The 24,079-nt window shown below is 38.2% G+C and overlaps 1 protein-coding gene across 2 annotated transcripts; it reads left to right on the forward strand.

Moving 5' to 3' along the window:
* The first annotated feature begins 1,799 nt into the window (after positions 1 to 1,799).
* NUP107 (nucleoporin 107) lies at positions 1,800 to 23,553 on the forward strand. Of its 2 annotated transcripts, none has more exons than XM_064419455.1 (28): positions 1,800 to 1,933; positions 2,606 to 2,691; positions 3,651 to 3,740; positions 4,497 to 4,612; positions 5,459 to 5,594; positions 6,152 to 6,255; positions 6,738 to 6,865; positions 7,213 to 7,261; positions 8,457 to 8,528; positions 9,002 to 9,090; positions 9,858 to 9,936; positions 10,873 to 10,986; positions 11,859 to 11,949; positions 13,232 to 13,308; positions 13,832 to 13,891; positions 14,236 to 14,381; positions 14,491 to 14,539; positions 15,641 to 15,710; positions 16,158 to 16,276; positions 17,900 to 17,938; positions 18,373 to 18,523; positions 19,557 to 19,663; positions 20,560 to 20,662; positions 20,838 to 20,998; positions 21,179 to 21,304; positions 21,951 to 22,064; positions 22,345 to 22,512; positions 23,210 to 23,553. In XM_064419455.1, exons 1-28 carry the CDS (start codon positions 1,926 to 1,928, stop codon positions 23,315 to 23,317), a joined length of 2,760 nt encoding a protein of 919 aa, XP_064275525.1. In that variant the 5' UTR covers positions 1,800 to 1,925; the 3' UTR covers positions 23,318 to 23,553. The 2 variants fall into 2 exon arrangements, with proteins under 2 accessions (XP_064275525.1, XP_064275526.1); XM_064419456.1 differs by lacking the exon at positions 1,800 to 1,933 and adding an exon at positions 2,222 to 2,252.
* Positions 23,554 to 24,079: the final 526 nt, after the last annotated feature.

A 24,079-nucleotide genomic window follows, 5' to 3' on the forward strand; every position in this document is an offset into this window, starting at 1 on the left:
GGAAGCAGAGGAACCTGGCAATAAATCCACCAGGTTTCAGTGCTAGTTGTGCTGGCTCCAGGGTCATCTTTGGGTGTCCCGTCTGTGAGTAACGAGCATTGCTACCTGCCTTGATATTATGTTAACAGCTGGAGTTAAGATCAGTGTATCACATCCAAATATGTGAAACTTCAGGACAGATTTAAGAATTCTAATGATAAATTTGGAGTCCTTTATATCACTGACTAAAAAAAATGCATTTTCTTCTGCTTCTTGGAAGCATAAGATACTTTAATGAGATTTTCAGTTATTTTTTTCTTCTTCATTTCCCCCCCATTTCTGTCTTGGTAGCTAAATATTAAATGGGATGCCAGTCGAAAAGTACTGAAACACACCTCCAGTTTTTCATCCAGTTCCCCCTGGAGCCTCTAAGGTGTTTCCCCAGTCTGCACTTAGGAGAGGCTGTACATTCTAAGGCCCCAATCGTTCAGATATTTTTACAGGTTTGTTGGGTTGGGTGTTTGGTTTTTTTTTCTTTTTCCTGAAGTATGCATCCTGCCCTCTTAATTTCTCTTCAAACTTATTTCCTTTGCTTTGTTCTCATCTGTCATCGCTTTGAATAAACTTGAGACAGCACACAAAGGAAGCATCTGCTCTGTCATCATTACATTTCTCACTTGTTTACTCTCTGCCCCGAGGCAGGGCTAGCCTGAGGGTGTGAGCTGTTAGCAAAAGATTGAACCAGATACTGATTTGTGCATTACTCTGAATTTCCCACTGCACTAGAGACGATAGCGCTACACAGTTTCAGTAAGATATATTGAGAGGTAAATTCCATTAAATATATAGTACTGAACTAGGATGTAATAATTCCTTAAACACTCTTTGAGTTTTCTATCCTCCTCAAGGTTGTTGCCTTTGCTTGTGCTTTATTGATAGTCTTCAAGATAGACGGACAACCTTTTTTGGTTGGTTTTTGGGGTGTTTTTAATCCAAAAGTACATTTCCTGAGTGATTCATCTACTCTCCATAGGTCTGCTTGCTTGTGTTGCTGTATACCCAGTGTTCATCAGCTTTCTTCTTGTGAAGCCTTCTGAAGTTAGGCTCTCTGGCAGCTTCAGTGAAACCCTGTGCTTGGGCATCATGGTGTTTGATCAGTATCTCAAGCAAGCTGGAGGACTTCAGCCCATGTCTTACACTTCTGCTGCCTTTTGCAGCTGTTGTCAGGTGTATCCTTCTGTCTAATTTGCTTGAAGTACCCCATTGTAGCTATAGCCCTAAAAATACCCAAGTACTTGCAAGTGTTTTTCAGAACCTGCCTGTCTACATGAAAAGATTCAGTTTGGACACTTTTCCTTGTCTTGGAGCGCAACTAAACGAACCACAGTCAGTTGCACAGTGGTAGAAGGTAGTAACAGTGTTATTCTGTAGGTAAAAAGTAGACTGAATTCATTTAGGGAAGGAAAGGGAGAATTTCATAATTCTGTCAGGTTTGTCCAGCCTTGAAGGGTTGAGCGATCCTGTGCGGTGCTTGCTTTACCCTTTAATGCTAGTGCCAGTAGACAGAGTCACACCGGGAGAAGGAGAAACAGGCGCGTTTGCAGCGGGGTGAGAAACTCGTCACTGCCAAGGCCGGCACGGCGGCTGCTCCAGCCAAAGTATGAAACACTTGGGGCGCCTCATTAGCCCTTTTCTGTGCGCTGAGATAACCCCAACAGCCCCTGACACTTTTACACTACGGGGTTTTTTAAGCTGTGACCCTCACGGCGGGCTGACAGAGGAGAGCGCCCTGCGGCCGCCCCGCGGCTCCCGCTCCTTCCCCCGGTCATGCCGGGCGGGGCGCGGGGGCAGCGCGGGCGGAAGGCGCCCGTCTCCTTCCGGGCCGCGGCCGGCGCTGGCGGCGGCGGGAAGGCTGAGCCGGGCCGAGCCGTGCCGGGGCAGCTGCCATGGACAGGTGAGGGGCGGCGGCGGCCGCAGCCCCGGCCCGGGGCCGCGCCGGCCGTGAGACGCGCCCCGGGGCGGGCAGCGGGCGCGCACAGTGCGGGCTGCGAAACGCAGCGGGCCTGCGGCGGCTGCTGAGCGCACCGGAGGGGTTTTGTCAGCCGGCAGCTTTAAGGCTGGCTGTTGCTTCTTGAGTATATCTGTGGATTACCCGAGAACCGTGAGCTGCCCGGGGGTCGCGGGGCCGGGCCTTTCCCGGCCTGCTGAGGCGCGGCTGCCTCCACAGCCGGGGCGTGGGTGCTTCCCTTCGGCGGGACGCCCGAGCTGTCCCGGTGCGTGCTGAACGCGGCATCCCGAGGGAAAAATCGTGTCGTGAAATCATGCCGTTCTTTCAGCTTCATTTTTCAGTTCAGAGTTGGAATTTCCTACTGTTGCAGCTTCTACTAGCCTTTCTTTCTTTTTAACAGTAAAATGTTAGTTATGGTGTAGTAGGAACAAAGTTGGGTTTTCCCTGAGCTAATTAGCAGTGCTAGATTTCTGCAGGGCTTGCTGGACAAAAGTAGTAAGATTGGAGATGATTTAACGCTTTAAGTTTCTTGGTTGTGGAGTTACTTTGGCGTGACAATGAGATCTTGCATGTCCTGCTTGAATTCACTTGCTTGTTTTCTGTGTTGCTGTTTCACAGAAATGGTTTCGAAGACATGTCATCCCCCCATGATCCTGAGATGGTCAGACCTGGACGGAAGCAAGGCTCTCAGAAGAGAGTTTCTAGTATCCTTATCCTAAAGAATTTTTGTCTTTAACTGCTGTGCTCGCCAGGTGTGTATATTTTTAATACTGCTTTGATTTCCCTGAGTGTATGACCTCAGGTGGTTGTCCACCCAGAGCACTATGTGAGCTATAGCTGACTACATTTCTGAGCTTTTGGAAAAGAAGAATAAGTTTCCTTCATTATATCTTAACTTTATGGTTTTATGCTTATTTACAGGTATCTTAATTTTCCATCCACTGTCATAGCAAGAGTAGCACACAGACATAGATTTAAATTTCCATAGAAATTTTCCCCACCTGCTGTTTTATGCCCCCCACCATGTAGTTTGACAGCTAAGATAGTGGTATTTTCATGGTTGTGATAGCAAAGGAATCCAGTACATTTGCTTGTTCTTTTGGGTTTTGCATCTAAAATAATGCTAGTGAGATATTTGCCCTGATTATATTGTGCCTAAGAATCAAGATGTTTCTAAATGCTAATAGCACAAGCTACTGAAACTTTTATACAATTACTTCTTAGTAAATCATACCTGCAGCGCTGAACCTGGTTACTGATGGGAAGAAGAAAAGTAGAGCAAGAGAGCACCTGGAACTGAGAGAGGGAACAATCTAGAAATTGCATTCAGCCTCAGATTTTCTTGTTATGGTTGATGTAGCATGAAGGAGCTCCTCATGGGGCAGAAGGATTCTCTTTGACCTGAGCTGCTGGGAGTAGTCGCAGACCTGTTGTGTTCATATTGTGAACTTCATTTTGTGGTGTCCCTTTTAACCCTCCAGCTGTTAAGGTTCTGATGAAACATTTTATGAAGCTTTCTGTTTTACTCTGAAAGACAAGATGTGTAATTTTCATAACATTTGAGTTACGGCCAAATATTTTTCCTTTCCAAGTAGTCACATTCATTTAGAATAAATCCAAAAGTGTGTTTAGGAGAGTGTTTCTTAACTAGTTTATTAATCAGTTCTTACATCCCTGGATGACACTATTGGAAACATGACTCCCAAAAGCCAGTTTCTGTCCCGAACTCCTAATTCATTACTTCACCAGCCAGGTAAGACTGCTTGCTTGTTTGCTTACTATTTAGTTAAAGGTTTTTATGTGCTTGTACTTAATGATTAATGGCAATCCATAAGAATGACAGGGATGTGTTGTAATCCAGTGAAGGCCCACAAAGTTGGTTAGTGGGTTAAGTATCTGACATATGAGGAGAGACTGAGAGCTGGGACATAGGTAGGTGAAGGGCTGGGATTGTTTATCCTGGGAAAGAGGTTGGGGGATCTTGTAAATTTATATAAGTGTTTGATGGGAGGGAGTAAAAAAAGAGCCAAGTTTTTCTTGGTGCCCTGAAAAGTCAAGAGGCAATAGGCACAACAGCATATACAAGGAATTCTGTTTAAACATTAAAAAAGACCCCCTTTTTTACTCTAATGGTAGTTGAATGCTAGAACTGGTTGCCCACATAGTCTATGGAGACTCTGTTCTTGGAGATGTATAAAGCAGGACAAAGTCCTGAGCAGTCTTTTCTAGTTGACACACCTTTGGGCTGCCTTTTGCTTTAAGGATTTGGAGACCAATTTCCAAGAAAGAATGAGTGGAGATGTACTGCTCTTTATGCTCGTATGTGTTTACAATGAGCTCTAGCAACTGAAGGTACATTGCCTATTTGGTGCACATATACAGTCTACTTTCAGGCTTCTGCACTTCATAAGTACTTGAGTCCCTGTTAAAAAATTCTTTTGGAATTTCTGGGTAGAGCAGAGTAGCTTTAAATACTTTTTCTTTTCAGAAAAACCTCTTTCTCTTTCAGGTACTGCATTACATCGCAGCTCCATGAAGCCATCAGATATGTCTGCCATCCTGGGAACAGGAGGGAAATCTCCTCTCATTTTACCAACTTCTGGACTTTTTGGCAATCTGTCAATGGTAAGATAGTTAGAGCATCTTTTTCTCTTTTGTTCCTGTGAAACATAGGTCTCCAAGTTCAGTGTTTCTGTGTTGTTTGCTCCAAAGACAAACGATGAGTGGTACGAGCTTGCTAGTACTGCTGTTGCTGTTTATTGCTGGTGTTAATTATTGCTGTGTTGTTCTTTGAGATGATGCAGCCAGAAATAATAGAGGTTCACAAGGACTTTCCAAATACACCATGTGTGTTAAGCTAGTCCTCATAACATTGGTTTGTGACTACAAAAATCCTGACTGTGCTTGTTTACAAATTCTTCAAAGATAATTGTTTTATGTTAGCAAGTTAAAACTTTGGGATTTTTCTTATTTTAGCTTTCTCTAGTGTTAGGATTCACTAGAGTGTTGAAGTTTAAACTTCAAAGAACAAACTTTTCTGATGACTTTCTAGATTACATTGATTATCTCCTATTGCAATGTCTGTGTGAAAACACTGATTGGAAAAGTTATCAGTAGGGAGCTCTGAAGTATCTTATCTCCATTTATTTTTAAATTAACTCAAAAGAAGTTAAGATATTTTTCTCCGTTATTCTTTCTCTGTTATTCTCCTTTTTAGTTGTTTTTGTGATTTGATACAGGCCATTGGTTTCTTCATAAATTACCAGCTTCTGGGGCCTAGATGATCAGTGTGTATACAGAGCTCTCACTGTGTTCTGAGTGACTAAATTTGCCCTAAACCAGGACACACTGGTGACTGTTTAAGACATAGTTGCACCTTATCTAAAGGCAGTTATTTCACTATTAGTGTTTATATACCGTTCATATAGAAGGTAAAAATTTATTTTCATTATGTTCTTGTTGTGCTTTCAGTTGGATGAAAGTAGCTGGACAATGGCACTCTCACCTCAGCAGAGAGGGATGTTTGTGAATGCAGACATGTCCAGTTTGACAGAAGATGTCACTATGAGTGCTGTCTTGTTGCGTGAGGATGATCCTGGGGAAGCTGGTGAGACAATCTGAAGTTTTACTAATAATTGATCCCAGTTCTGATTTGTGGGGTGTAAATATGTGTGTCCTTTTTTTTTAATTTTCTATATTATTTTGCTGGCATTTCTTAGCCAAAAGCAGTCTGTTTTTAAAAGTTCCGAAAATTACTCTGTTCCAGTTTATTGGAGTTTTGTGAGTTTGTGCTTTCTATGGAACCCATGCTGATGGAACAAATGTGGGAAGCAAACTGGATTAGTTTTGTGGAGACATACAAATGATTTTGCTGTTGAAATTCTTGCAGGTGATGTGTTTACAGCAAAAGTTTTATAACTGACATAGCCCATAGCTTCTGTAGATTTTACTATCTTAGCTGATAAATACTTCTGACTTTGTTCAGAAATAGATCATATCATATGTTCATATTGTTCAGAGATAGTTAATTTCATTATTGTACTCATTTAAATTTGCAAAAACTACATGCCTTGTCATCAGAATGATGTTTTCATAGTCCAGTGGGAGCTTTTTTACCAAGTTGTGCCTCACTAATATGGCTGTTTCTTCTTATATCTGTCCTAGCTACTATGAGCATGTACTCAGAATTTCTGCATTCCTTTCTGAAGCACACATCAACTACCATTTTTGATCTTGTGGATGAGTATGAAAATATATGTAACAGTCAGGTAAGTAGTTACTTGTTTTTTTATTTACTTTATTTTACATTCCTTTCCCCAGGCAGTGTTGCTGTGAAGTCACAGTGCATGTTAAATACATACTTTAAATCTTCCAGCTTATGAGTTGCTGAACACTAGCATTGAGTAGCATCTCACTTTCCTCAAACACTGCTTTGGCACAGGAATACCCATGGTGTAGTTTGCTGAATTGTCATCTGGTTGCTGTTCCACTGAAAGTGTCAAGTGGCAATAAACATTAGCAGATGTATAAATGTTTTTATTAATAAGATGGATTAAAATATACTTATTTCTCTCATATGTAAATAAACAGAATCATCATATTGTTTTATAAGTAAAATCATCATTTGAAGAGATGGTAATCAAACCCATTTGTTGGAAACATTCAGGATAATAAAAAGATTGTTGTAATGGCTTAGGAAAAATTATAAAAAAAGGGAAGTATTAACTCTGTATAAATTTATTTCTCCCAGGTGAATATATTAGGGAAAATAGTTTATCGGGCAACTCCTGGGCAGCAGAAGTTTTCCAAAACTGCCAGTGTCTTGTGGCTTCTCAAGCAGGAGATGGTAACGTGGAGACTGCTGTCCTCACTTTATAGGTAATTCCTTTGAAAAGCACACTACTACATTTTTGTGCTGAGATGACTTTCTTGAACATATTTTTTAGATGTTTTCAAATATGGAGTCAAGCAATTAAGCTTAGCTGTTTATTAAGTTGTTGTTAAGTTAAGAAGCTGTTTATAGAAGTAGGTTCAGATATATATGTCCATTCATTATCTCTTTACAAAAATGAAAGTTGTAAATAGGAGCATTCTTATTACCTTTGCAACTTTTAGCATTTTTAAGAACATTTTTGTAAAGTTTTTCAAACATTTATACGTAGGCATTTTGCTAAATTTTCTCAGCTTTTGTTTTAATCTGTAATATTTTGTATTTTTATTTCTAGAGACAGAATACAGTCTGCACTGGAAGATGAAACTGCATTTGATATCACTGTAAGCATGGACTCTTGGCATTTTTTTAAGTGATAGAAGAAGCTAAATAAGCGAAATATAGGCTAAATGTATTTTACTTTTAGAATCTCAAAGTGGCAGTCACTCAAAATTCAAAAGTGAAAAATGAGACTGATTTTTATCAGACAATTATTAAATTATTTCATCTATAGTGAAAAGTAAATCTAAATATTCCGTTCTAAAGAGAGATTGCTAGTGCAAAAATTATTGCAAGCTGTTCTTTTTTTTTTTCCTTAAATATCCTGAGTTGGAAGGGATGCACAAGGATCATTGAGTCCTACTCCTGGCTCTGCACAAGGCAACCCTAAATTCACTAGAAATAACTATTTATTTATTTTTAAAAGCTGCATCAGTAGCTGTGACATTCCCATAGGTCAGAGATAATTTTGCTTTGCTTAAAAGAATAACATGTGCTCTCAAGCTGTCTAGTCTTTGCAGTCCTGATTCTGATTTACCTGAAGAGAAATCCAAATTTTCTAGCGTTCCTGTTAGAGCTGTAGTCATCTTGTCTGTGTCAATACAGTGCTTCCAGCCTTTGCTGCCAGAATATGCTTAGGAAAACAAAACAATAAGTACAGTGATGCTGCCTTTGTAAAATTTATGACTGTAGATCTTTCTTCTCAGTTATAAAATAGCTTCCTCTACAATTCCCACTGCTAAGTTGTCAGTATTAAACACTGTTGTGCCAAAAATACCCAGTTCCCTCCTACCTGTGTTTTTTAGGAAAGCACATCTTCTGTTCTCTTTTTATTGCAAGTCTAATGAAAGCTAAATTAATGCAGGAGATGCAATAGAAGGAACAGGGCTCTGGGGTTGGTATATTTTTGGTTTTCACACTTTTTGATGTTAAATGTGTATGACATTGAAAAGTTATTTTTTCTTTTAATGTAAGGTAGCAAATGGGATTTAAGATATGCAGGCAGACAAGGAATCAGTTAATGTGTGGAATATTTCTGTGGTCATATATTTGTGAATTATATTCTTATTCTCATTTTTACGATTTTTAGTGTGACTGGATGTAAATGATCAAATAAAACAATGTATAAACAGAGGGAGGGGAAATACAGCATACTGAACTTGTAGCAAATTTCTGAATTAGTTTGCATTCGAACTGATATTTCTGGTTCTGTGGAAATTTTATTTTCCATGAAGTAATAATCAGCTTTTTCTTAAATAGGCTTTAACTGCTAGTGAGAAAACTACTGTAGACAACTTGTTTCAGAAAGATTCACTTGTTCGACAAAGTCAGGTATGATGGAAAGTTTTTAATATGGAATGAAAATAGATTAAATGTTCATAATACTAATGCTCTATGCACTTTTGGGGGTCGTTTCTAATACTTTTTTTAAACATTCACTCAAGTGTGTATTAATTGTATGCATAAAAATGATGCTCCTTAGTTGCTGAAGATGAGAAAGATTTTTCAGGCTGTTCTGCAGAGAACTGTTGAGAGCTGTTCCCATTTGCAGCATCTGTTACTGTTGATGGTGATTGATAAGCTGTTAAGTAGCACTGTATTAAGCTGCAGTATCCACTGAGAAACAGAGACGAAGTGCCAACCACCTTCATACTGCATACTTAAAATGCAAGTGGAATAGTCTTCTGGATCTGTCAGCCTTTTGGTTGCTGCTTATAACAAGTGGATCCAGAGATGAGAGAAAGGTAGTAAAAATATTATTTGTTACATGTTTGTTTTTAAAATGCAATTTAATTTTATTCCAGCTGGTGGTGGATTGGCTAGAGAGCATTGCTAAGGATGAAATTGGGGACTTTTCCGATAATATTGAGTTTTATGCAAAAACAGTATATTGGTGAGTTCAGACTTTCTTTCATTATATACATTTTCCCATCAAGCATAAAATTCACAGTCACAGAATCACTCTTGAAAAGAAGTAGTCTTTTTAGAGTGTTCATTTCATTCACTTCTTTTTTTTGAATTCTTACATCTAAAATTGAGTCGTCTTACCCATCCATTGAAGTAAATTTCACAAGTCAGTTGTGCCTTTTGGGAGGCAAGGATGAAAGGAAAAACCATCAAACTATTGTAATTTAATCTTTGTCTGGCTTTAGTTTTTGCCTAAGTTCATATCACTTTATGCTATTGACCCTTCACCAGAAGCCATTATTGTCACCTTTATTATCACTGATGGGTTTTGTGGCAGGATAACCACCTTCCGTGCTAGATGCCTAGAGTAAACCTGCTTTTAATGGCTGGTGAATACAGGTTTTTGGAATTATGTCTTTATCCTCAGTTAAATTTCTGTCCTAGACTGACTTTATAGTAATGATAATGGGAAAATCTCCTTATGCAGAAGTCAGTTAATAGTTGAATACATGAACGATTGAAATAAGAGATGCTTTTGAAAGAAATCAAATATACGTGCATTAATTCTAATATTGTATTTATGAAATGTTATGTTTGTCACAACACTAGCAGAGTCCATTGATATATCAGCCAAACCAAGTGTCTGTTCTGTAAACATACTCTATGTAACAAAATATGTCATTCAATATTGGTCTTATTAAAAGATGCTTGGTAAAAAAGCCATTTTTCTGTAAAACATTTCACTGCTTTCAGGGATAACACACTACACACCCTGAAGCAGCGACAGTCGAGTACATACTTGGGAAGTTCTCGTCCTCTGGTAACAGAGTTGGTAAGTATTATATAAAAATAAGGCTTGGCTTCAAAATGGGCTAGAGAAATATGCTATCTTCACAGATTGCTACCAATTCTTAGATGTTGTGCTATCTAAAAGTAGTTGTAGTATCTAAAAATTGCTAGGCAGAGCACCTCAAAAATTCCTTTCAGGATCACTGTGGACTTGTGTTTGCTTTCAGCAATCACTTCCATACTCCCACCCCCCTGCAAAGTACTTGTGATCTATTTGGCGAAGTAATGACTTTATTATGACTAAAATAAACTCATGTTCCTAACCAGAAAAGCTTATAAAACTCTTTGGGGAGCCCTTGCAGATAAGGGAATGCTGTCTTCATGCAGTAACCACTACAATTAAACCAAGTCTAGTGCAATACTTTGAGAACTCTATAATAAAAGCTAATAGGAGAGAAGTCAAGGAGAGAAAGGGGGCTGTCCATTAGAACAAGGTGATGAGCTGCCTCAGTGACAGCAAAGCAGCCGTAGAAGATTAATTCAATTGGGGAGTGATCTGGGGTATTGATTGGCTTTAGAAAATCTCTTTGGATTACGTAGAAGCAAGTGCAGCTGTTGTGAAAAACCTCAGATAGAAAGTGAAGGAGGAGAAACAGTCTAGTAGGCAGATAGACAGAAGGGCAAAGGATGTTTGAAGGTGAGAAGAGCTGGAAGGTAAGAAATTTGGGGCAGATAAGGCAGTGGAGTAAATTAATTGCATTGACTCTGATAGGAACAGTGGCAGAAGAGGAATAAAAGAAATTAGAGTCAAAACAGAAATATCATGCTCAATATTACATGGGTTGTACAGATTGTTGTACCAACATGAAAAAGTGACTCCATATTATAAAACAGGGCAAGACATTAATGGAAGAGACATATATGTGTAGATGTGATGACATCTGTTGTGTAGATTGAGTGATGACTTTGTTCCTTGCAGGATCCAGATGCTCCTATTCGGCAGAAGCTGCCACTTGATGATTTGGACCAAGAAGACGATGCAAGGTTGTTGAAGTATCTCTTCACTCTCATCAGAGCAGGAATGACAGATGAGGTAGTGTAAGTTGTGATTAAGTTAAAGTAGATAAGCTGTGTACTAAAATGTCTGTTTAAATTTGGCTTGTAGTGATTCAGTTTTCAATTTGTTGTCAATACTGACTGCCAAATTAGCGTTTTAATCAAACTTGCTTCTAGTTAAGTTATTTTGGGTGTAGAAGAGGTATTACAGAAAAAATGTAGTTTTGGATGTTTGAGTTGTTTGACAGTATTTTTTCATGTTGTGCTTCGATACTAAATACTGCCAGGCAAACACACAGAATGCTTTAAAGAGCTTCCTAATTGTCTCTAATCATCAATGGATTATCAGGCGTGTATACATAATGACATTTGAGTAATGAGGAGGAAAGGGGATTTGAGATTCATGCCAAAGACCTTAACTGAGGGCTATGGGTACTTGCTCATATTCTGTTCCAATGTGATGCACAAATATTCATTTTCTCATGGTAGGGGAACACGAGCATACTGCTGCAGGGCAGTGGGAGTAGAGATTTGCGGTTGGGATTGGGAAGACTTAAGTGAACTGGGAAAGTAGATGACTGCATGAAGACAACAATTTAGCATCTAAGCAAAAGAGCTATGCTTTACACTAGACTTACCAGAGTGATGCATAACAGCTGTTTAGCTAACAAAGATGAGGCTGTAGCACATTCCTTACATTGCTGTAAATACTGACTGAAAGTGAAAAAATGGTGACATTTACTTCGAAGTCTTGCAGTTGTTTTGAGTTTAAGATCCTCTGTGCTTATTTTTCATGTAGTAGAATCTCTACACAAATTAACTGTTTTAATGACATTCCCATTTTTAAAGAAGAAGCTGGAGGTTTTCCTACCTTGAAGTGTGTTGCTGAGAAAATGCATTATTTTTCAGGCACAGCGCTTATGCAAACGATGTGGTCAGGCCTGGAGAGCTGCAACTTTGGAAGGCTGGAAATTGTATCATGATCCTAACATAAATGGAGGTATCTGCTCCAAAGTGCATTTGAGACAGATATAAAAATACTAAGATCTCATAGTATCTGTTTGTAGCAAATAGAAATAGCTCTTTATTTTCACCTGATGAGCCTTTTTTGATATCTGGAATATTTTGCCATGTCTGTTGAACATGTAAAAACTAGCATGAAATTATTTTAGTTGAAAGTAAGTTAACTGTATCCATCTACACATGTTAAAGCCACTTTCTTTCTTAAAGTCAGATGTAATCACTAGGAAGTAGATGTCTCAGAGTTCTTTACAGATCTTCTCCACCTCCATATAACAACATGGGTCTGTATTTTCTTAACATCTGGCTTATGCCACCTAGCACACATTTTGTGGCTTACAGACTCAAATTGGGCTATATAGCCAGCTTCAGAAAGGTGTAGTAGGACTAGAGTTCAGCAAATGTAAATGTAGGAGAAAGAGATGCTTTTAAAATACTTGAAAATTGTAAAGTACCTTGTCCTTGGTTCCTTGCCATGGTTCCCCCTTTATAACACAGTACCTTGCTTCTCTCTGTGTTCAGTGTATTGCAGGTTGTAGCAAGGAATTCAAGAATGAATCTAAGTGTTGTTTATAGCTGGGTGTGGAAAGTTTAATGCTTTCCTTCTTTTTAAATCATGATAGCCTGTTGCTTTTATCTGCCACACCACTCTCCTAGCTTTTTTTTGAGTCTGCCTGCCTAAGCTGTTGATACACAGGTATAAATGCCCATGCAGATGCATGCAAAATAGCAGCACTGAAGCAGTGACATTTTTGAGAAGCTTGATTAAGATATAAAAATTATTTTTCTTTTTTTTTCCCCCTTGACTTTGCTTTTTTACAAAAGTAGACACAGTAGCTGTGTTACAGCCAAAAGTATTATTTTTTTAAAAGCTAGATAGCAGCCAAGTTTTTAAATTACTGTAACTTATAGATGCAAATTCACCAAACTAGTCAGAAAAGCCACCTTGCAGTCCAGTCAAAAGCATCAAAATGCTTTAGGAAGGGTTCTAAATGGATTGAAATTGGGCTATGAAATGAAAATAGACTTTTTCGTTTTTTAGATGTTACTGGATTCTCTGTTTTTAATAACATTTTCTCTCTTTTTCCTTTTCCTGTATTTTTTTGATGGGGGTTTTTTGTTTGTTTGTTGTTTGGTTTGATTTTGGGTGGGATTTTGTTTTGGTTTTTTGTCATTTTGTTGGGGTTTTTTGTGGGTTTTTTTTGGTTTTGTTTTGTTTTGTGGTTTTTGGGTTTTTTTTTTTAATTATTCTTTGCATGTAGGAAAAGAGCTGGAGCCTGTTGAAGGCAATCCATACAGGTGCATTTGGAAAATAAGTTGTTGGCGCATGGCTGAAGAGGTAAGACAATGCTGCTATTTTTTCTATTAATGCATAAATTTGAACTTTTCTGAACTCTGAAATGGGATTTTAAGTAAACACACCCACTCTTGTGTTTGCTGCTTAGGGGATTCGAATTAATTCTTCTAAGAGGATTTCTGAAATACCATATTTATGCATTGTGAGAAATCTACATAATCAGCACCACTTTTTCAGGAAACGTCTGCCTTTTTTTTCTGGTTGAAAGTAAAACCACTGACTGACTTTCATCTTGACTTAATTGAATGGGAAAGAGAAAAAAACATTGCTTTTTTTCCAGGTCGATGTAAATTTTTCAGTTAGGTTACAAGGGAATTCTAGTGAAGGGAGTGTCACTTGCTCTTCTTATTTTGGCTCTTTGTGTATCCTCTGATTTTCCAGCTTTACTTGGAATCCATTAGATGGAACATTTTGCAATGGATTAATCTCTAATAAAATGTAAAGCGACTAGAAAACTTAAATGCTTTGTAATTTAAAGTTTGGGTGTTTTTACTGTTTATTTTAGGAGCAGTTTAATAGATATGAAAGAGCAATCTATGCAGCCCTGAGTGGAAACCTCAAACAGGTATGTCAAGCCCCCAAGTTAAACAGTGTTTGGTAGTTTTGCATTTCCTTTCTCATATGTGACAATGATATCATCAGAAATAATGCAGTTACTGGTTTCTGTACTTTTAAAGATCTAGTAAACAGAACAATAGCAAACATTGCTGCTTTAGTAGACGTCCTCTTTGTAGTACTGACATGTCTTAATTAAATATATAATAGACTTTTCAGTCAAGGAACAGCTGCTGTTTAAGGTGGTTACTGCTTTGGCGCCTGAAAATCTGATTGTAAATTATTGTTGCTCTGTTTGGGTTCTGGTGTTTCTCCATCTCTTGATAATTTTTACTCTGTTTTTTTCATATGTAGCTTCTTCCAGTTTGTGATACCTGGGAAGATACTGTTTGGGCATATTTCAGGGTCATGGTGGACACTCTAGTCGAGCAGGAAATACGAACCTCAGTAGTAACTGCAGAGGAGATGGAAGAGCTCCCTAGAGAATATTTAGAAACCAAGTAAGTTTCAAGTAAAATTATGCTGCTGGTACACTCAACAAAGCATCCTGTAATCAATCTGTGGAATATTCAAGGTAATTTTTTTTGTCTTTTCTCTCTTGCTTTGAAGCTGGACTTCAGAAAAAGTTTTTGAAGAACTTCAAGCAACGGACAAAAGGGTACGTAATAATTGTCATGTTTCTCCTCCCTGCTTACCATTTTTAATTATTCACTGGGTTCTACTTTTTACTGCACTCTTTAGTTAAATGCTCAAATATGCACAATGACTATTTTGTTTCATATTTTCTATCCCCAAAAATGTGTGATTTTCAAATTCAAATAGATTTTTCTTCATGCTACTACCTCCTAACAGTGAAAGTGATACAGGTTTTGTGTTGCCCTGCCCTGTATCTGCCAAACTAACTGGGTGTGCTAAAGAAATAGATGGCTGTCAAGTGTTGTCAGACATACAAAGCAGACAGACAAATAACTATTCAATCTTTCAGTAAAATGTTCAAAATCGATTACATTCCATTTTCTTCACAGGAGATTTGTGTCCATATTTCAGAACAGTCCTTTTAAAATTTAAAAACATATTTGCTTAGACTGTGATTCTTTGTTACTTTTAGCACCCAAAATACTCAGTTCCTGTCAGATGGGGATGCATAACTTACAGGTTAATTTTGCAGTGATTAAATTGAAACTACACTTACTTTTATTTGATGGAATGGACACGTAGCTTTTATCGTATTGCTAAGACAAAGACATGCAGTCAGCAGCAGATACACCCAGCTGTATCTGCCTTTGCAATATAGTGCAATCCTCACCATAAAGCAAATTTAGATTTGGATTGCATTTCATGTATTAATGTGTTGATTCCTCTGGGGAGAAGGTGGAATTTCTTCCTGAAGTAAATTTCACAGGCCTTTTCTTTAAGGATTTATACACGTTGCTTCTTCTGCGATTTTTGTAAATCTTATCTGTAACATCATTGTTTGTTCTCCTCTTCAGAGCAAAAAGCCCTTGGTGTTGGATGTCTTCCATGAAAGTATTAACTGCACAGATCTATATTCCAGTTCTTTCTTTTAGTTTGTCAATGTTCTTGTAATTTGATGCAGAGACAGCAAGTGCCTCTTCTTTTGCTCTTTATGAACAATACCCTTTGAAATAGGATAGCTTTTTTCCCCTGAGGAACCTTTGCTTTATTTATAAGTTTGTTTTCTTCATACATTATGCTAGAATATTTATTCAAAGTTTGAATTTCCTTTTTTTGTCTCCAGAGGGTTATAGAGGAGAATCAAGAACACTATCACGTGATTCAGAAATTCATTATACTTGGAGATGTGGATGGTAAGCATTTCTCTTAAGTGATTTTTTTTTTTTTGGTCAACTGACTACATTATTTTGAGGGACCTTTCTAGAAACTTCTGTGTGAATGGATTTTTAGGAGTGCACAGTAGGCAAGCTCTGCATTAAAGCTATGCTCTAGTCAAGAACTGTAGGGACAGTTTGACCTACAAGGTAGTTTTCAAAGAAGTAATGAAATCGTGTAAATGTGTCAGGATACATGCCAGACTGTAGCTATAACCTCTTCTGAGACATGATGGAATACATACAGTACATTTTTAAGCCAAACAACAACTACATCTTTCAGAAATGGTTGCTGTTCTGTTTTGTTGGACTTCTGAGACTAAATTACATTTGTTGAATAAATGCATAATTTTGAAATATTTCTTGGGTGTTTTTTTCTTTTTCTCCATGGTATGGCTAACGCATACATTTCCTTGGTGGTTACAGGTTTGATGGAAGAAGTCAGCAGGTGGCTTTCCAAGGACAGAAGCGTGCTCCCAGGACACCTCCTTCGTTTCATGACACATCTTATTCTGTTTTTCCGCACTTTGGGTATGCAGACTAAGGTCAGTTCACTTGCACTTGATTTGCTGTCATAGCATTAGCCAGTATTGGAAGCAGAAATTCTTTTGTGCAAGTACATGGACAACACAGAATGATGGTAAATTACCACCAGGCTGAGGAGGACCTGCAGGCTTAAATAGTGTATTTGTTGATCTTGGAGCCTAAAGGAGAAAAGAGCATCCTCCTCCCTTCCAGCTGAGCTTAAAAGCTGGGTTTTGAGGATAGTGGATTTTGCTCAGAAGCCCTTTGTTGAGAAGGTCCTGGGTCAAACTTCAGTGTTAGGCTTATTTGTAGCAGCCAAGTTATCTTGAATATAACCTGTTCTTATAGACAGTTGCTGGAATGGTACCTATTGCTGCTGTAAGCTCATAAATGCTTCTGCTTGAGGTAATTAGTGCCAGCTGAAACTTTCTTAGTATCTCCAAGTGTAAAGTATAGCCTACTACCTATTTGGCCTATTTATGCTAAATACACAGAGGGGTCACATAGCTCTAATTACTCATTTCTGACAATATCACAAGTAATTTGGGGCTCTCCTTTTCTACTATTTTAAAATTTAGAAGCTGTTATGTATCAAGTAAGTTTGTGAATGTAACCTCTTTTGGGAAAACACAAATGTGTGTTTTCATTAGATGATTTAAATACAGCTCTCAGTTACTGTCTATTCTTTGGAAATTTAAGCTTCCAAACAATGCTTGAATTCCTTGTGGAAACTTGAATTCCTTGTGAAGTCAGTTAACATGTAGCTAAATAAGAGGAATGTGTGTGTGTGTATATGTATACATACTAATTTTTTATCCAGACTCAAAATTTTATAGAGTAGGTGTTTAAGCTGAAGTGCAGTAGAACTAGCCATTAGCATATGTTTGACAGAGGGGACAAAAAACGTGTAATTTCCTACATGAATTCCATTGTGGGAATTTGTAACAATTGATTCTGCCTTTACAGTTTTAGAGTAGATGAATGTATTGTGTGATTACTCAATCAACCCTCAGTAGACTTCACGGGGAAGAGGCAGAAGTGCAAGCTTTTATAATGTTTATTGTATATTGATTGTATAGAGCTCATATAGATACATGCTTAGATTGAAGGTCTTCAGTTTACACATGTAAAATTAAAATGATAATTCCTGACAGCAACAAACACTTGAGTCTTGGCTAAAGCAGTTCCAGGTGCTCAAACTGTAGTGCTTGTTTAGTATAGGCTATTCCAGATGAGTCAGGTGATATTTATACCCTGTTACATTATCATTTTCTATAATAAAACAGGGCATGTAGTACACTGCAGTAGTAATCTGTGTACCTGACATTTTGTTTATTAATTAAAAAAATACGGTAAAATAGAAAGATTTAAAAATCCTGTAAAAAGTAACATTCCAGTTAGACCAAAGACTAAGTTGCTGAAAAAGAAAATCCTTGGAACACTAAACCTTTGAATCAGAAGACATGCTTTTTTAATCATGCTCCAAGAGAAACAGTTCTTCCAGTTGAGCCTGTTTGTGTAGATTACTGAAGCTGAAATAGGCAAATAACCTTGTGGCTGTTTTAATAGTGATAGCTTGTCAAGCATCATTTATTTTCCACATTATCTGATTTAAAATTGAATTTACATTTGTTTGCAATAAGGAGGAAGTTTCTGTTGAAGTCCTAAAGACCTACATTCAGGTAAGCTTTCAGAAATATTGTTTGTTTTCTCTGATGTGATTTAGATGTAAAGGAGGAAGAAAAACAGACTAAAGGTTACAGGATGATAAGAGCAATGATGCAGCTAATGCTCTTTTCTCAAGAGATACATGGAAGCTTGCCTAATACACAAATTCTCTGTCAGCAGTTCTTAAATAAGAGACAGTTTTATTGATCCTTGTTTAGAAGCTGAGTGGAATCTTCCTGTATCAGAATAAATTAATCAGAAATTCGTTACACATTTTTGGGTGTACCCAGTACATGTTGTTTTTACTTAAGTGTAAGCACTTAGGTGTTTACACTAAGGAATATAGTATGTATATCTGTTAAATATATTTATATATTAGCAGATATCTTCTGTATATTTGCTTCTTACCTATTTGCTTCATTCTGTATGTTTGGTTCACACTGTGCAGCGGTTGGTGTCTGAGAAGCACACAGATCTAATAGCATTCTATGTCAGCCACCTGCCCCCAGAGCTCGCTGTGGCTCAGTACGCTTTATTTCTTGAGGATGTCACTGAGAGTGATCAACGCCACCACTGCCTTGAATTAGCAAAGGAAGCAGGTAAGAGACCCTGATGGTCCAGTTATCATTTTATATCCTGGGTTATGTTGTCTCTCAGTAGTTTTTGCTCTAAAACCAAGCTATGAATACAACACTCTTTCCTTACCCTATTTTTTTTTCAGGTAAATAAAATTAATTTGCTGATCACTTCTTTAAGTAGGTGTACGGGTGTGTTTTCATTAACCTGGAATTGTTTAAACTAAATATCACTGTTTCTGGGTTTTGTCCAAACACACCAGGAAATAAATGTCAGCTGCCTGTCTCAAATATATGTTCTGAGGCTTGACATGATCATATTATTTCAGAGAACTAATTATATAAGATACTCATAACCTTCCTAAATCCACAAAAATATATACCTTTTTGTGGATTTAGGAGGGTTATGAATATCTTACATTTTTGTCCAAGTTATAGTGCTTTTTCTTAGCCATGGTAGATTGTTTGCATTAATTGTAAACTTACTTCCAGGCCTGTACATGAAACTAGAAGGGGATTACAATGAAGCAGGACACTGTCCATTGCTTGGCAATGCCTCTGTGCTACTCAGAATACACAGAGAAGCAGATTTCCTGCAGATTTCGTGTCTTAACTTCTCTTCAGTTATTTTTCAATCATTTTGTTTTAAACTCAGCTAAGGTTTCAAAAATAGCACATCCTGCTTAAGCATCTGTAAAAGAACTATTCTGAGCTTTTCCTGGTACATTCCTGTCAAATCATAGTCTTGCTGTCAGAATTGTAGGAATCAATGATCTTAGCAGATATATCTATATGCCATCCTCAGCACAGATTGAAAAACTAATTAGTTGTCTTATTCTCATATTTGATATTCTGTTATATCAAATCTCATTCTTGTAAAATACCTGCAATAAATGACATAGCAGAAAAGGTTATAATTTATTCTGACAATGTGTGTTTGAACAAACTGATAAGAATTACCAGTAGTAAGGAATAAGATCAACAACTGGAGTCTGAAGTACAATTTTTGTTAAGTTTGAATTCATGATAGTTCTTACACAGCTCTCTTTGAACCCAGGTCTGGATGTTGCAACCATAACAAAAACAGTTGTTGAAAACATCCGCAAGAAGGATGCTGGGGAGTTCAGCCACCACGACCACGTGCTAGACACAGGCACAACAGAGGTGAGTGCTTTGCAGAGCAGATGGTCCAGTTTGCAACCAGCTACAGAGTCTCTGACCAGGTGCGAGCCATCTTTTTCTTTCAACAATGGTGAAAACTGCCTTGAAAAACCCTATGAGGGAAATGCACTTCCCATGTGACCAAGAGAGGATATTGCACAAATCTGTGACTCTTTTCCTTGCTCTTTGGGCGTGTGCTTACCTGTATAGAAACTTTAAGTGAAGATAGGGCCCTTGAAGGGACAGCAGCACCCTGTGCTGTAGCTGGTAGGAGGGTGTTGCTGTAGCCTCTGCGGTCTATGAGGATTAGTACTTTGGCTCTCAGATATACCTTTTAAGATGCTGAAGTGGCATTTCTGGCTACAGCAGACACTGCTTTTGCTGACAGTTTCCTTGTCACTGCTGTTGAGCATTGGTTGGCTCCAACTCAGTGCTTTAGGGACAGCAAGGTAATGTTAATAGGCTCTATTTAAAGTACTATTTAGAAAGCAACTGATCGTTTGCAAATTTGTGGTAATGTTTTTGCTATTCAGTATGAAGTTTAAGGTCCCTAAGACAAAAAGGTTGGAAAGAGTTTCCAACAAGAGTTGGAAAACTGTGGTTGCAGGCTGATGACGCCCCTGAGGATTATAGCAAGAGCTCCATAAAACATGTTGATACAGTGTATTTGTATTAAAATTTGAGGAAAATGCATCATAATCTCTAAAAAATGTTGAGAGTATGCTCTGAATATCTTGGAAACACTTAGAAATTTTTTTTTAATTATTCCAGATGGCAGAGGTTTTCTAAACTATCTTGTAATGCTTTCCAGACTTGTGTGTTTCCCTGACCAGATCTAATGTATGTTGCATGAATTGTGTGCTTGAAATGGTGATGAATCTCTGTGTTGGTTTTTACAGGCAGATCAGCTGAAAATAGACGTAATTGACTGGCTCGTATTCGATCCTGCACAGAGGGCAGAAGCACTTAAGCAAAGCAATGCAATCATGAGGAAGTTCTTGGGTACTAAGCTTCGCAAATATTGTAGACTTATTTTTAAATGTTGGTTTTGTTCTCATTGGCTCTTGGCAGTACATTTGATATAACTTTGGATCTAGTCTATTAAAAAGTGTGGGTTTGCCAGCTTAAGAAGGTATGGAAATTGCAAAGCTCTGATACCCAGTTCACATTCTCATAGCATCCAAGAAACATGAAGCTGCAAAAGATGTGTTTGTGAAGATTCCCCAAGACTCTATAGCAGAAATATATAACCAGTGGGAAGAACAGGGCATGGATACTCCACTTCCAGCTGAAGATGACAATGCTATCCGGGAACACTTATGTATTCGTGCCTATTTGGTGAGTTTCAAATATGCAATATTCCAAGTTTAGAAATACTGGTGGCTTTGCCTTGGTGGTGAAACTTCAGCTTTGTCTATTTAAATTTGATTCTTTGATTCATTAAACCTGTGCATGCAATGACATTCTGGTTATTAGATGAGTCAAAAATACCCAAACGCTGTTTCCAATGCAATCCAGGAAGCCCATGAAACCTTTAATGAATGGTTTAAACACATGAACTCAGCTCCACAGAAGCCATCTTTGTTACCACAAGCAAGTTTCACTGAAAAAGTGGCCCATGAACATAAAGAAAAGAAGTATGAGGTAGGTGGAAATCCACCTTATTTACTGTAAACTTTCATGTTCTTGCTTTAGAGGCAGTCTAGTTCAATGAAAGAAAGTAGAAGACTGCTATTTCATATTATAAATTATTTTTATGTTGAGAGAGTATGAGACAACAGAATAATAAGGCAACTGCACAATAAATTCTGGGTTTTTTAATGACTCAGCTTTACATAAAATATTGTAATAGTAAATATTATCATGTGTTGATTGTCTGTTATTAATAAATGTGAGCACTTGATTTTGCTATTAATTTTATTAAGTATTATCACCTTTTGTTTTCTGAAAGATGCTGCAGTTTTGTTTTGACTGAAGTTCTTTTTGCAGGTCTGGTCAGTAAAAATATACCCTATTCAGTTAACATAAACATTTGTTTTATAAGCATGGCAGAATAGGTTGTGTAAAATTATCTTCCTCTAGTGGCTTTGTTTCTGTACAACCCGTGTGACTCTCTGGACAGGGCATTAAGCAAGGATGGAAGTAGCTGTTAGCATCAGGCTTTTAAGTTTTAGCCACTGACTGAAGATTCTAATTTGAATTGGGGCTGCACTGCCTGTTGCAGTCTGTTTTAAAATAGCCTTGGAAATTATCCTGTTCTGCAGTAGTTTATTTTTTGTTTCTTTGCCAGATGGATTATGGCATTTGGAAAGGCCTCTTGGATGCTCTTACAGCTGATGTTAAGGAGAAAATGTACAATGTGTTGCTGTTTGTCGATGGAGGATGGATGGTTGATGTCAGAGAGGTAAAATGAATTTTTGTCATGAGGCAGACCACAAAGCACAGATCACATGTAGTTGTACCTTTGTGACATTTAGTTTCATGTGTTCCTGTTCAATTGGCTCTGGCCTTGCTGTGAGCATGTCGAGCTTGCTCCCTTAGTTACCATGCAGATCACATCTGAGAGTCCACTCCAGGCTGCTTAGGCCAGTTTTCTGCCTCTCACAGTAACAACGGCGTGGTTATGCTGCCTTGCCTGTTCAAGGTAGATTTCCACGATACTGACGTGTTGTTTTGCTCTGTAGGACGCCGAGGAGGACCCTGAGCGAGCGCACCAGATGATCCTGCTGCGGAAGCTGTGCCTGCCCATGATGTGCTTTCTGCTGCACACGGTGCTGCACAGCACGGGGCAGCACCAGGAGTGCCTGCGCCTCGCTGACATGGTCGCCTCGGAGCGCCACAAGCTCTACACGGTGAGCTGGGCAGGGCTGCACAGCCTGCCTCACACCGAAAGCTCTGTGGGTTGGTGTGGAAAAAGCTTCTATACAGAGAGGAAGACACCATATGTTCCTTAACATCATAAGTTTCTTGATTGCTTCCCATTCACTGCAGTAGTAAAAGGTTTCCTTGTGTTATGACTTAAGGAATCAAAGAGTTAACTTTGGAATATTGAGGATAATGACCAGTGTTCTGACAACCAGTTCTGAGTAGTGCAGTTACTAGTTTTTGGATGGGAGCTGTTGAATTTTAACTTCATGATCTTAATGGTCTTTACCAGCCTAAATGATTCTGTGATTCTAAGTTTAGCTGTAGAATTGTAATTGATTTCTTTATTTCCATTACATTTCAAACACTACATAAGCAGGTTTTGCTTTAGAGCATTTGTTTTAGCCATGACCATCTTTGCCTCCAAAAGCCTGAAAAGCAACCCCAAAATGAGACAGAGCTATCTTGAGCCTACGTTCAGGTTTTGGATGCTGCTTCTAACCTCACGAGTCTTTACTTAGTGTCCTTCTGAAATGCCTGATGATCACACTATCTTAAATAGAAATAAATAATCAAATAGAAAAATAGTAACTTAATTAACCACCACTTTTTTTTGTATCAGTGCTATTCATTGCAAATAAATACAACTTTATGATGTTTGTTTTTTTTATTATTTATTCTCAGGTGTTTTCAAAAGAAGAGCTCCGAAAGCTACTACAGAAGCTGAGGGAATCTTCTCTGATACTTCTGGACCAGGATCTTGATCCTTTGGGATATGAAATTCAGTCATAAGTTTTCATGCAGATACTTTCAAAAACTTCTGAGCATGGACATTCTGGTTATTAACAAAACAAACAAAAGACACCAACAGAATCATTACTTGGACATGTGTTCTCTGTGGGGTGAAAAACCCCAACCTTCAGATTTCAATTTGAACTTGAAAAAGTATGACCAACTTTAGAGATGTTATTTGTTACACAACCTTTTTCATATTTTTTTCCTAATAAAAGTGCTTGAAAAAGAGAAAATGTTTGTTCATTCTAATCTCAAATGTCCTTATATAAATTTGGTGATTGTATGAATCTCCTTAGTTTATTTGCTACATGCCAAAAAGACTGCCCATAGACTGAAAGCATTACTTAGCAGTAAAATGTGCATGGGTACAGGGGGAAGGAAAGTGAGGCTACCAGAAGGTGTATGGAGAACGTAGGGGAGGAGAAAGCACACACTTGGAGAAAAGGAAAACCAAAAAGCAAAAGTGAGGGGTTACTTGCAGCCCTTCGGAAGAGAAGGCAACTTTGTCCTGTTCTCCTGCACATGAAGGAGTTGCGAGAATGGTGATGAAATCCTGAACCAGAGGAAAGATGATCATATGTTGAAACCCCCCCGTTTGAGGCTCTGCAGTTATTTTGAAAGCTTGTTCTGCCCCCGTTTACATGTGCAAACACACGTTTAGCTGCCTTTCCTTTAACAAGACGGAGCGCAGAGGACTTTGGTCCTTTCGAGTCGGTGTCTCTTGACACCCGGCAAAGAACGTGCTTCGTGCCGTACATC

This window comes from Passer domesticus, chromosome 5 (genome assembly GCF_036417665.1).
Source record: "Passer domesticus isolate bPasDom1 chromosome 5, bPasDom1.hap1, whole genome shotgun sequence".
In the NCBI taxonomy this organism is placed as follows: Eukaryota; Metazoa; Chordata; class Aves; order Passeriformes; family Passeridae; genus Passer; species Passer domesticus.